Source organism: Nuphar pumila, chromosome 2 (genome assembly GCF_984573655.1).
Source record: "Nuphar pumila chromosome 2, dmNupPumi1.hap1.1, whole genome shotgun sequence".
NCBI classification, from domain to species: Eukaryota; Viridiplantae; Streptophyta; class Magnoliopsida; order Nymphaeales; family Nymphaeaceae; genus Nuphar; species Nuphar pumila.
In genome coordinates, this window is record NC_143250.1 from 121,435,549 (window position 1) to 121,449,211 (window position 13,663).

General features: G+C 37.9%; 1 protein-coding gene across 3 annotated transcripts in view; it reads right to left on the reverse strand.

Annotated features, from left to right (window-relative positions):
• Positions 1-7,765: 7,765 nt before the first annotated feature.
• The window catches only part of LOC149846957 (putative glucan 1,3-beta-glucosidase A), a 44,866-nt gene continuing 38,968 nt past the window's right edge, over positions 7,766-13,663 (reverse strand). For all 3 annotated transcript variants that reach the window (XM_089996692.1, XM_089996691.1, XM_089996693.1), the window contains 4 exons: positions 10,495-10,664; positions 10,236-10,391; positions 8,589-8,935; positions 7,766-8,036 (listed from right to left, as the gene is read on the reverse strand). In XM_089996692.1, the coding sequence (XP_089852818.1) occupies positions 7,855-8,036; positions 8,589-8,935; positions 10,236-10,391; positions 10,495-10,664 (855 nt within the window). In that variant the 3' untranslated portion in view covers positions 7,766-7,854. The remainder of the gene's footprint in view (positions 8,037-8,588; positions 8,936-10,235; positions 10,392-10,494; positions 10,665-13,663) is intronic.

Sequence of the window (13,663 nt, forward strand, 5' to 3'; positions counted from 1 at the left end):
TTTGATTTCTTTGTACTTTGATATTCACATTGTATGAACTATATGTTAGTTTTGGTGGAGGTGGCTGAATACTATTTGGTGTGTAGTTGGGCTGATGTGATTGTGCCATTCAAGTGTTAAAATTTTGAAGTGATTCACATAGAGGGGAAGGGCTTTCACTTGTTTTTTGATATTCGTGGTTTCTCCCTCACACTGTTAGCCCCCTAGTTCAATCCTTGGGAAACGAGTTTGGCCTAATTCATCACTCTTGAAGGATCTAAGATCCCTGGTATGCAAGCCATAAAAGCTAGATCCTCATATTTAAAAATAAAAGGGAGGGGTCCATTCCTAAATCCTCAGGCCTCAAAAGTGAGGAATTCCCATGGATTTGAGATTCGGGACTTTGAAACACAACCTAATTGTTCCAAATTCTGATAAGGGAATGATAGAAGGAAAATAAATAAGAACAAGGTGCAACACTTGTGCTAGTCACATAAGCATATAATATAGTATGAAGATTGATTCAGACCCAGTTGGTGACACATTGGATCCACAATGCACCAGCTCACACGTTGAGATGGGCCCACATGCAAGGAAAAATCCAATGTTATGAAGCAAAGTTCTAATATCAAGAATTTCTATCTTGGTGATTGCATAATACAAGAAAACCTTACTCACAACACAACAAATAAGAAAAAAAAAACACATTATCCAATCAAGAAGAAAGAAAGAACGATCGGCTCATCCTATAAAACCTCTAATGGAAATATTTCTAATTAGCCATGTAATCAAGATGAGTCTAACCTAAGAAGAAAACTCTTGTATCTAGCAAGTTTTCCAAATTTTGTAAATGTTGAAATTATAAATAAGAAGGAAGAACATCTCCTCTCTCTCTCTTTATATATATATATATATATAAAGAGAGAGAGAGAGAGAGAGAGGTTCTATAGTGGACATAGATCATGTTGGACTGAACCACTCTAAATCAAGTGCTTCTGTGTGTGTTTATAGTTTTACATGGTATCATAGCCTATTGAATCTCATGAGTATTTGTAGTAGTGCTGCTCTCTTGTTTGTGGTAATGGTATTAAGCTCTTCCTCCCTTGCTCTTAATCCAGTCACTCAGTAGAATACATCCTCCTTCCTGGTGTCTGTCAAGCTTGATCAAAATAATCACCTCATGTGGTGCTCGCAAATCAAGTCCATTATGTTTAGGTAAGACCTCATCAAATACGTTGATGGGTTTTATCTTATGTCAAGCCAATTTGTTAGAGAATGTGAGCTTTTAAAACCCAATCCTGAGTATGTTATTTGGAAGCGTGCTAATCAACTTGCATTAAGTTGGATCAAAGTTATTGTTATGAAAGCCATGTTAGGGTAGATCATTAGGACAATCTTATGCATCTGATTCAAGTCCCAGAATCCTACAATTGAAACATGATCTCAAAATGTCAAGAAGGAAGATAAGACCATAGCAAAATATTTAAATATGTTGACTTTATCATAGATTCTCTATGCCTTGTTGATAAATCAATTTCTAATAGAGATCTAATTCAATATGTGTTGAATGGTGTAACCAAAGATTATGAGAGTTTCATTATCACCCCTACTCTCAATAAATTAACCAAGTTTGTTGAAATTTATGATCTTTTACTTAATCATGAAACAAAATTTCAAATGTTAAATCTCAAGCCTCCTCAACAAGCTAAAACATCTTTGATCACATTCTTCTCTCAAAAGGGGCATGAAGGTTGTGGACGATGGGCTGATCATTTTAACCCTTTCTTCCAAGCTTTTCAGAATTCGGGTGATAGAGACAACCAGAAGCAGCCAAAAGCCCCCCAACCTGATGGTGGCCAAAGGGACGACCAAGTGGTGTGTATGCACACTACAAGAAAAATGTGTAATGGCGACGGATGCTATCCGTCGCTAGTCCATCGCTAATCTGTCACTGTACATGTTTACGACAGTTTTTGCGATGGACTAGCGACGGATATCATCCGTCGCATAACCCTAGTGGATAAATTGTGACAGAATTTATCTGTCGTCAATCCATTGCTATGTTACGACAACTTAATGATGAATAATGTACATCGCAAATTCATCGTTAAACGATGATCGATTTGGTTAAGCGACATAATTTAATCTATCACTATTTTCATCGCTATCATTTATCGACGGATGAATATCCATAGCTAATGTCAGTCGCTAATTGGCGATGGATATTAGCGACGACTTAAATTTTGCCGCAAACCAATGACTACTTCAAATTGGTGACGAAGTAGCGACGGATAATATCCGTCGCTAATTTGTAATAAAATTTTTATTTTTTTTTTGAAATATTTTAAAAATCGAGAAAAATTTCTCGTACAATTCATATATCCTGCTTATAAAAAAATAGTACAAATAAAAAATGCATACAAATTAAACAGAAATGCTAAGTTAAGCAAACTTTAACTACTAAGTACAGTCCTTGCGAAGTTATAATTAGTTACAAGTTTGTCAAACAAATTAAACAAAAAAATCTAATCCTCGCCAAGATTTTGGGCATCATCATCTTCATTTTCTCGATCTGCCCCTTCCTCCATACCTCCATCATCTCCTCTACGCTGATCATCTCTATCATCCTACAAAAGAGAACCAAAATGTTAGTATTTATAAACAAAACATAATGAAATAAATTATATGCAATCCACATAATCTAATGCAACAAAGTAAATGGCTGAATGTCAAATAGGCTAGTAATAAATTGAAGGACATTAACAAAATTATAAAAACAAATTTATAGCAATTCAATCATGCAACCCTAACGATTACCTGAGTTCATGTTAAATGCAGATAAAGTTCTCATGTCCTAAAAAAAGTTGCACAACTCATTATGGACAATGTTGGAAATTGCTTCATTTAAAAAGTATTGCATTTTGTCCTCAAGACGCTGATAAACACCATCCCAAGACATAACAGGGTCAATAGGACGTTGGGAGTTGATGCTGGCGGGAGAACTCTGTGAGCTCGGGCTGCAGAAGGCAACGACTGATGTGGTGTTCATGTTACTCCTAAACCCGAACTCACGACCCTTTTTGGGTTCACTTGTAGCAGTCACCCATGTTGTAAGATCAAAAGACGAATGTTGAGTGGAGTCATCGCCATATCGTTGTATCATTTGTTGCTCGTATGACTCTTATAAAGTAATAATTAGAATATGAATTAATAATTAAGAATTATAATATTTATGATAACATAATTCAAAGTAACTTGTATATTATAATGTTTATTAATACAATAAATACATACCATTGTCGTTTTTCCCTTCTCTGATACAAAATCTCTTGTGCTCTTACGTTTATGTGTTTCAACAAACACATCCTTATAAGGCACAATGCTTCTTCTTTCTGCTTCCTGCAATGTGACATGATATAAAAAATCGATTAATAAGTATGCAGAAATACTTACAAATTTGACTATATATATATTGATGACTTACCATTTTCTTCTGGTGGCTCCCAAAAGTCCTAGATCCACCTATGTGTAGATATGCATCGGGCATCACTACTCGATTTTATGCAGCCTTTGCTCAACGGTTTAAAAAATCATTGCTCGCCCACTTGTCGCACATGCCCTCCTAATAATCTCTCCTGACAGTAGCCGACCCATGGCCCTTCCACTGTAGTGGATCATCTATCCCACCACGGATGGCGGGGCACAAGCATGATCCATTGAGAAATCTGCAAAAGACACTGTGTTAAAATGAAGCCACCCTCTGCCGAAAAAACAAACAAACCAGTCAACAAGGCACTTAATCGTGCACCAACAACTTATCTAGAGCTCAAAGCTATAAACTAAATATTGAATAGGATTCACAAGCAAACCATCATACTATATCATGCCCTTGGTTCTTGAAATAATTTATCAAAACAACAACCAGTCAACCATTCGAGCCCTTGGTCCTTGCGTTATGTTCCTACCAAACTGTCCACAAAGCGGTGATCAACCAAATCTCCAAACAAAATATACCACCTAAATCCTCTAAGCGTCGGTTGAGAAGTAGATCGTTAGAAAAAGATTTTTGACATACAGACATATAAAGTTGATGTCAAGCAGTCGAAAATAGAGTGAAAAAAATTATAAAACTGCAGCAAGTGCGGGAATGATTCAACGTTCTCACTATATAGGCAGCAAACACTGGGCAAATTGAAGCCCCTTCGTGACAGGTTCTCATGAATCAAAATCTTGTCGTTGACTCATTTTTCTCTATACCATTTTCTTTTATCAAAAGCAGTTGCCAGACCATTAAGCCTGACAAGCATTGTTTTGGAGAATGATTTCTCTCTCAAAAAAAAGGAAAGAAAGAACTCTCTCAAAAAAGGAAAAGAAAATAAAGTGTTTTGCCATGTGTTTGCTGAATCTTGAATAAAAAAGTTTTTTTTTTTAAAGGCAAGCTAGGGTTAGGCATACCCACAAGTTATTAATCAAGGTACCACTTGGTTTTGAACCTGCAATCTCCCACCACAAGGAGACGTAGACTGATAGCTCCTACCAACCACACAGAGCCCCCCACTGGTTTCCTGGATAAAAAACTGGCCTTCTCGCTACCGCCATCAGCCTCGCCAGAGCCATCTTCTGTAATCGAAAAGGCGGCGACTCTATTTTTACAACATCAAAAGGGGATGTCTTTCCTTTTGCTTTTGTCGGGAGGCCGGTGGTGGTTGACGACGGTCGCTATCGATCGACCGTCAGGGCCAACTGCCTAAGTTGGCGATCGGTAACCATGATTCGATCGCCGGTGGAGGGATCAACCCCGACGAAAACAAAAAAAAATGTGCTAACCCTTACCTACATCCATTAGAATGGTCATCTCAATTGCCATTAGCTCTGGATGACAGATCCATCAATTAGATATTAATAATATTTTTTACATGGTTTTCTGAAGAAAGAAGTTTACATGGTGAAACCTTCACATTTTGAGGATAAACGTCATCTTGACTATGTGTGTAAGCTCAACATGGCTTTATATGGGTTGAAATATGCTCTATATTCTTGGTTTAAAAGACATGGTGTACCTAAAAAAATTAAAATTGATTAAGTCTCAGGTCGACTTATCTTTGTTTATTCGCTATCAAAACAAGATAAAAATGTATATTTTGATACATGTTGATGATATTATAATAACAGAAAGATCTCACAAAGAAGTCAAAAACATTATTCAAGCTTTTGGTCAAGAATTCTATATCAAAGATTTGGGTTTACACTATTTCTTGGGCATATACATAATACAAGATTCATCAAGAGTAACCTTGACTCAAAGAAAATATATTACAGATCTTCAATTGAAGTTCAGTATGATTGATTGTAAATCGGTTGTCATCTTTGTTGTTGCTAATGTTTCTCTTTCAAATTTTTCCGAAGAGTTGCTAGATAATGCAACCCAATAGCATTGTGAGGCATTGCAGCATACTACATTTATAAGACATAGCCTACTTTGTTAACAAGGTATGCTAGTTTATGCATGAGACAACACAAGATCATTGGATACATGTCAAACACATCTTAATTATGATTTGCACATTTAGCAATCTAACAATCACAAGCTTGCAGGGTTTTTTGATGCCGATTGGGCAAGATATCCAAATGATAAAAAATCTACTAGTGAACATATCATTTTTCTAATACTCAACTTACATTCTTGGAGTTCATCTAAGAAGCATATAGTTGCAAGGTCAAGTACAAAATCCGAATACAAAGTTATAGCATGAGCAATCTTAAAGTTAATATGGCTTAAGCAACTTTTGAAGGATTTGGGTTTTGACTCACCATAAGTTCCAATTCTTTGGTGCGATAATTTGAGAGCTATGTATTTAACTTCCAATCTAGTGTTTCATGCAAGAACAAAACACATAGAGATTGACTATCATTTTGTAAGAGAGAAGGTGATTCAAGGAGACATCAAAGTTTAATTCATACGTTATGAAGATAAAGTAGCTGACATTCTTACAAAGGCTCTACTTGAACCAAATTTTCAATATTTCAGGGACAAGCTTAATCTTAGAGAGATTAGCTTGAGAGGCATGTGAAGATTGATTTGAATCCAATTGGTGATGCATTGGATCCACAACACACTAGCCCACATGTTGAGAACATGAACCCACATGCTTCTAAGGAAAGATCTTATAAAAGGAAAGTTTCAATATTAAGAATTGCTATCTTGTTGATTGCACAAGACAAGAAAAACTTTTTCACAATACAACAAATGAGAAGGAAGGAAAATAAAATTATCTAATCAAGAAAAAGGAAATAAAGCTTTGCTCATCCTGCCAGACTCCTAATATAAATATTTCTAATTATCCTTGTAATCAAGAGGAATCTAACCTAAGTAGAAAACTCTTGTATCCAATAAGTTTTTCAAATTTTGTAAATGCCGAAATTATAAATAAGAAGGGAAAATATCTCCTCTCTCTCTCTCTCTCTCTCTCTCTCTCTATATATATATATATATATATATATATATATATATAGAGAGAGAGAGAGAGAGAGAGAGAGAGAGAGAGAGAGGTAGGTTGTATTCTTGATGTAAGTCACGTTCGACAGAACCACTCTAAATCATGTGCCTCCGTGTGTTTGCGTTTTTACATATACCGCGACAAAGGGGATCAAGTAAGATGTTTTTACCTAAAGTGGCCAACAAAAAGATGAACATGTTCTTTATTGCATTAGCTACTTTGTATACAAGCAAGACAAGTGCCACGTCCTGTATGGGTGTTTTCACTGCGTTCACTTTGTAAAAACCCCATTTTACTTTATCCTTTCTCCAAGAAGGAGACTCTCTATTGGCAATAATTAACAAGCATTGGTAAGTCACTAAGATAGATTAATACCAGCAGGCACCCACAATTAATGGTCACAGTATAAATTTTCCTTAGTAGTGAATTACAACACAAACATGCTGACACATACGGAACCGTTATCGACAGTTAGAAGCACCGTCCAAGATTGTTATTTTCAATGAGTGTTTTTTTTTTTATATAACAGAGAGAAAGCAGTATTATGGTTTGGACATCCGGTTACAGGCTAAGAGATGTCACATTGACCATGGTCTTGTTCATGTGTTTCTGGTGTAAAGCTCCAGGAATACTCCCTCCTTCCCATCGGAGATGGTTTCCCATTAGCTTCAACCTTGAAGAAGAAGACACACACCATAAGTATTGAACTCATGAAGTCCTTCAAGTTGAATGTCTTAAGCCAACTCACTTAGCTAGGTATGGGTGCCTGAGCCCTTGTGAGAATGTTTCTTTACTTGGGGCAATGCCTTCCCATAAAGATTTTTAGCCGGCCAACACTTGTAGTAACTATATATTGTCATTGTTTGTAGCAGGGAGTACTAATCAGGGTCACTGAAAATGCTACAGGAGGATGGGAAATGCATTTTTGAAATAGGAAACAATGCATGCCCAAAATGTGTAGGAAACACAAAAAATTTTATGGAAAATACGTTTCCCATAGTTGGGAACACATTTTCATGCGTTTCCCACATGTTTCCCACACATTTTCCAGGTGTTCCCATTTTTCTGGGATACATGTTTCTCATGTTTGGTTAGTTTTTCTTTCTTATTATTAAATATTTCCTATTCATTTCCCAGTTGTTTCCCAATTTGTTTCCAGGTTCATTAATTTCTCAATTCATTTCTTGTTTCCTGTTCCACATGCTCCTGAAAAACCTCATTTCCCGTTTCTGTTTCCCAAGACATTTCCTGTTTCCGTTTCCCTTTTTGGCAATAAAAGGAAAAAAAACTTTTGCCACCATCGAAAGCACTTGGGGTTTTTATTTGCTCAGATTAGATCGCAGCTATTGTACTGGATCCCACCAAATGCAAGGTACAACTAAAGTGTAATGTAGCCGTTTTCTATCATCCACCGGAGGCTCCAGTGTTGGTTCACGTTCTTGAGTGTCCAGTAAGCCCATCCAAATGAGGCACGCCCATACACTTGTAGCTGCGCCTGTGCAAACCTCTGAAGATCTTCCTTCGATGCTTGCTGCACTTTCCACTCAGCAACCCATTCACCTTCGGTTTCCCATATGACACACACACACAAAAAAAAAGCAAATCAACTTCACCATAAAAGTATCATATTTAGGTGTTTATGTGGAGCGTGATTTGGCAACGCACAGTTTTTTTGTGTTTTGAAATCATCACCATCCATGCTTTCAATATTCACCACCACCTTTGATTGATTGTACAAGAAGTGGGGCCCACCAAAAGCACTGAATGTCATCATTTCACAACCCACGGTGGTGATTGAAATCTTGGACGGTGGTGATTTCAAAACACAATTTTTCTTTTGTGTTTTTGTCAAATCACCGATTATGTGTGCATGTGTGTCGGTCTTTGTCAGATATGAAACAGATCCAAGCACAACTGACATTCGGGTCTCGGTCAGTTTCGGGGATATATTTTGAAAATCAACTTGGTGGCGTCCAAAATGGTTCAGATTTGATACGAGTTAAGATGCAAAACGGGTTCAGATTTCGAGTTAATTGGGTGGGGGTACATATTACATGAAACGGCATAGGTCGAGCATAAAATCCGGTCAGGTATAATTAGTTCGATACGTACCCACAAAAACAAGAGGGCCATTAGCTGTGGTTATGGAGTTCAATTCAGCTGCTCTATCATTGTAGATGTAACCCATGTTTTGTTGTGCCGTCTTAAGGGAGGGGTTGAAATAGTTGTAGTAATGGACGTCAATGACAGTTCTGGTGAGCCCACTGGTGAGGGAGAAGAGCTCAGTTGGTGATGAGGAGCCCAGCCTGCTGGACATGATGACATAGGCTGTGGGAGAATATTTCCTGACTGCATCATAGCCTGCCTTGTAATACGTAGACAGGGCTTGAAGGGAGACCCCGGAAGTGTGGGGCTCGTTGATGAGATCCACTGCTGCTAAGATGGGTCGATTCGCATACCTGCATTGCACAAACATGCCCTTTCCTCATTTTCAATAGCATATATTTCTGGCATGTTTGATTGAGAATGTAACTCGCTAACAACGATTTTGACTGCCTCGGATCTTGCACGAGGCCAATGCTTAAAACAGACACTAGATGTCATATCCACCTTAAAATGAGAATCTAAGGTCACCTTTAATTGGCCACTTCTGTAACAATGGTGAGAAAATGATTCTCAATTGCAAGCAAACATGAAACAATAGAGAAGTGAAATCTGAAATCACATTTATGGCCCTTCTACTCGCTTCTCATTCATCCCCCAAATCACTTGTTTATCACAGTGGTGAGAAAATGATTCTCAATTGCAAGCAAACATGAAACAATAGAGAAGTGAAATCTGAAATCACATTTATGGCCCTTCTACTCGCTTCTCATTCATCCCCCAAATCACTTGTTTATCCTGTGATTATATGATTTTGAATTACACGGTGCAATCACATGAGGTGCAAGCAAACATGCCGTAAGATTCATTTTTCCAATAGAGATGCGGTCAGGTTGGAGATACATGCATCTTAGGTAGATGGATCATAAAACTCAGTTTGAGATCCAAGCATCCAAACACACCCAAATTAAAAATGCTCTCTCTTTGTGTGCATTCCTGCACTGACTTCATGATGGGAGGCCTTCAGCTCTTAGACCAAGTTCCAGTACCACAAAAGCAACGTTGTCAGTGTATCGGCAGAAAATCGATAGGCTTTCACACTTGAATCGGCTATTTTTTAATAAATATAAAAAATGCTTACAAATGTGTTTTTAGTATTATTTTAATGACTTTAACACGTCACATTCTGATTGACACGTAATATTTTTAATTATTTTTTGTCCGATTCAGAACGATTCACTACTTGAGTATCGGTGTCGGGTCTGATTCACCTGAATCGTTTCAGGGCCGATACCGATACTGACAACATTGCACAAAAGTGATCCTTGCCCTGCAAAATAAGCATGAAGCCCTGGGTTTTATAAACCTATGGCTCCTAAGGGTACGTTTGCTTGGCCTCAAATGTGAAACATTCACTCGCAAGTGAGAATAGTGCTCCATTTCTCCATTTCTCACTCGCAAGTGAAAAAACATGAGAGCAGAAACATTCACTCGCAAGTGAGAATAGTGCTCATTTTCTCCATTTGGAATCACATGAGATTCACTTGAATTGGTGCAAAAGAGATTCCAAATCACATTCGAATAGAAATATAATCACATGATTCAAGATCATCAAGCCATGTACACAATCTTGGTAATGATGAACAAAGAACATACCTCGATGCAAAAAAGTCTATAACAGTAACGGTCTCGTCGATGCTTTCTTGTGTTTTCCCCCAGTCTAGTGTACCATCTCTTGTTGCACTGTGTTCCTCACCATTTGGGGAGGTACGTGGGGCATGGAGATCAAGTATGACTTTAAGACCATATTTCCTGAATGCATTTGCAACATTTGTGAGCTATATATTCTCTAGAATCAATCTAATATAAACCATTTTGGAAGCTAAGTGGTTTTGATATATAGTTGTTGGCTTACTCTGCCCATGAGAATGCGTTGTCCAAAACCTGTAGGGAACCCCCAACAAAAGGTGCTGGAGGTGTTGGATCTCGGGCGGTCCACCATCCCACAGGAATCCTCACCGAATTCAACCCATTCTTTGCAATAAACATGAAATCCTCTTCAACTATAAAACTGTTCCAGTGATCCTGCGGGAAGCAATATGATGCACATTTCGACCAATTCTCAGTTACTGATTGCAAAAGGTCTTGGCGACTCCCTGGAGTCGAGAGGTAAGCCCTCTGAGTTTTACGCTGACATGACAGCCACTCCAAGTACAGCAGGCTCACCCAGCAAGGCTAGGTCTCTGTGCCTGAGGCAGTTTCTCTGAGTAAAAAAAAAAATTACAAAAACTCTCCACCCCTGGTCCATGAGGGGGATCAAACAGTTAATTTTTTTTTTTTTTGGTGCCAATTTGGGAGATTCCATCCATAGAGATTGGATGTCACTCATTGCATGGATGAACCGGCGGCGTCTCGATATCTCTGTCCTAATATGCTAACCAAAAACGACAAGGCATGAGGGAGGATTAGGTGCAATGTGATTAACAGCAGATTGTGGGTGATCAGGTGCAGCAGTAAACCTAAGTGTACAGTCCAACTGTATCTGATGTCAATTCGGGCTGACAAGAGTTGGATAAATCATTTTTCTTTTTTTTAGCCCCCTAGCTAGGGATGTAAAGGGGTATAGGATGCAGGTAACAATCAGTTTTTTCATAATAGGATTCAGAGTCCAATGCATAAACATGTCACCCAAATCCGCATCAACTATAGTTATAAAATCCAGACCCAACCATAATCTGATAAAGTTCATTCAAATGTTATGGAAAATGCCCACCAATTTAATTTGATCCACTCGCATGACACATGGTTAATTTTTTTTTTGAGTTTTCATCTAAGATTAGTTCTAAAATGTGTGCTTTGGCCTATATATTTAGAGCTTGTTTGATGACTCGTCTATGATTGGACAGAACGAACAAATATAACAGACATAACACATGCCAACGTTTGTTTGAAGTGTACAAGAAGTTATGCTCTTTGTGAGCATCATTTGTTTTACATGGATAATGTGTCAGATATACATTTTGGATCGTATGACTCTGACCCGTCCATATGAGTGTTTTAACACGTTTATTATGTATTTTAGCCTTAAATCAGGATCTAAAAACTAAAAAAAAATATTAAATTTTGAGTAATTTATAAAAATAAGAATTACTACTTTATTAATATATAAATGCTTTAATAAATATCATAACTCCGCCCGTGTATAACTGTTTAGTTATACACTGCCGGTCCCAAGCCCGGATAAAGGAGGAGGGTTGCGGTAGGCCTGTGACAGCCAGCATAAAAACTTTGTCATATCCTATGAAAATGAACCAATATGAGAATTTCGTTGGGGCGTTCCCTACTGAGCGACGTGCTGTACTCTCTAGGCCCGGAGGCAGTGATAAATGGGCAAGGGTTGCTAGGTCGTCGCCCAGAAGCGACGCGTCACACCGGCGCCCGGGTGTGGTGTCAAATAGGCAAGGGTTCCCTCACTTTGTTGGACGGGTGGGGGTAAAGAAGTTAGTCCAAGACCATAAAATTAGGTTAGCCACTTGGAACATAGGGTCTTTAACTGGTAAGTTGGTAGAGTTAGTAGATGTTATGTGTAGGAGAAAGATTAATATTTTATGTCTTCAAGAGACCAAATGGGTAGGTGAGAAAGCTAAAGTGATAGAACCTTGGGGATATAAGATTTGGTATACAGGAATAAATAGGAATAGGAATGGAGTAGGGATTGTTATGAGTCGTCAGTTTATAGATAATGTAGTTGAGGTTCGTAGGAAGGGTGATAGAATTTTACTTATTAAATTAGTATTAGGTACGGATATTATTAATATTATTAGTGTTTATGCACCTCAAGTAGGTTTAGATGATTCCATTAAGCATCAATTTTGGGAAGATTTAGATGGAGTAGTACAAGGGATATCTTATGGAGAAAAGCTTTTCATCGGCGGTGACCTTAATGGACATGTAGGCATTAGTAGGGATGGATTTGAGAGTATACATGGAGGCTATGGTATAGGAGAAAGAAATGAAAGTGGAGAAAGGATTTTAGATTTTTGTTTGTCCTATGATATGATCTTAGCAAACACTTGGTTTAGGAAGAGGGAGTCTCACCTAGTAACATTTAAAAGTGGGGTTAATACGAGTCAGATAGATTTTTTCCTACTTAGAAAGAGAGATAGGGGTTGTTGCATCGATTGTAAGGTTATACCGGGAGAAAGTGTAGCTACACAACATAGAGTCTTAATTTTAGATCTTAGAATTAGACAATGCCTCAAAAGGGATAGACATAAGATAGATCCTAGAATTAAGTGGTGGGCACTGAAAGGAGCTAAACAAGGAATGTTTGTAGAACAGGTAGTTAAGGAAGTTGATTGGTGTCTCGAGGAGGATTCAGAATCAATGTGGAATAAGATAGCGGGTGGCATGAGAAAAGTGGCTAAGGAGGTATTGGGTGAGTCTAAAGGCGGTGCACCACTAGGTAAGGATACATCATGGTGGAACGAGGATGTCAAAGTAGCTATTAAGGTTAAAAGAGAGTGTTATAGAAATCTAAGTAAGAGTCGTAATAATGAGAATTTGGAGAAGTATATGATAGCAAAGAAGGAAGCTAAAAAAGTTGTTCGAAACGCGAGGGCTAAGGTATATAAGGAGGTTTATGACAAGTTGGATACCAAAGAAGGCGAGAAGGATATTTATAGGCTTGCAAAGATGAGAGATAGGAAATCGAAGGATTTGGGTATGGTTAGATGTATCAAAGATGAAACGCAAAGGGTTTTAGTCAAAGATGAGGAGATTAAGGAGAGATGGAAAGATTATTTTGATAAGCTATTTAATGATAGTCATGCTCAAGATCTTGGAGACATCTCCATTCCTTTTCATGAGATAAATCGTGACTTCATGCGCAAGATTCAAAAGAAAGAAATTGCAGAGGCTTTGAAGAAAATGAAATCAAGAAGGGCAGTTGGCCCAGATGGTATACCTATCGAGGCTTGGAAATGCTTGGGAGAGAAAGGTTTAGAATGGTTGACAAATCTTTTTAACTTGATTTGGCGAACAAATAAGATGCCTAATGAGTGGAGGAAGAGTACTTTGGTGCC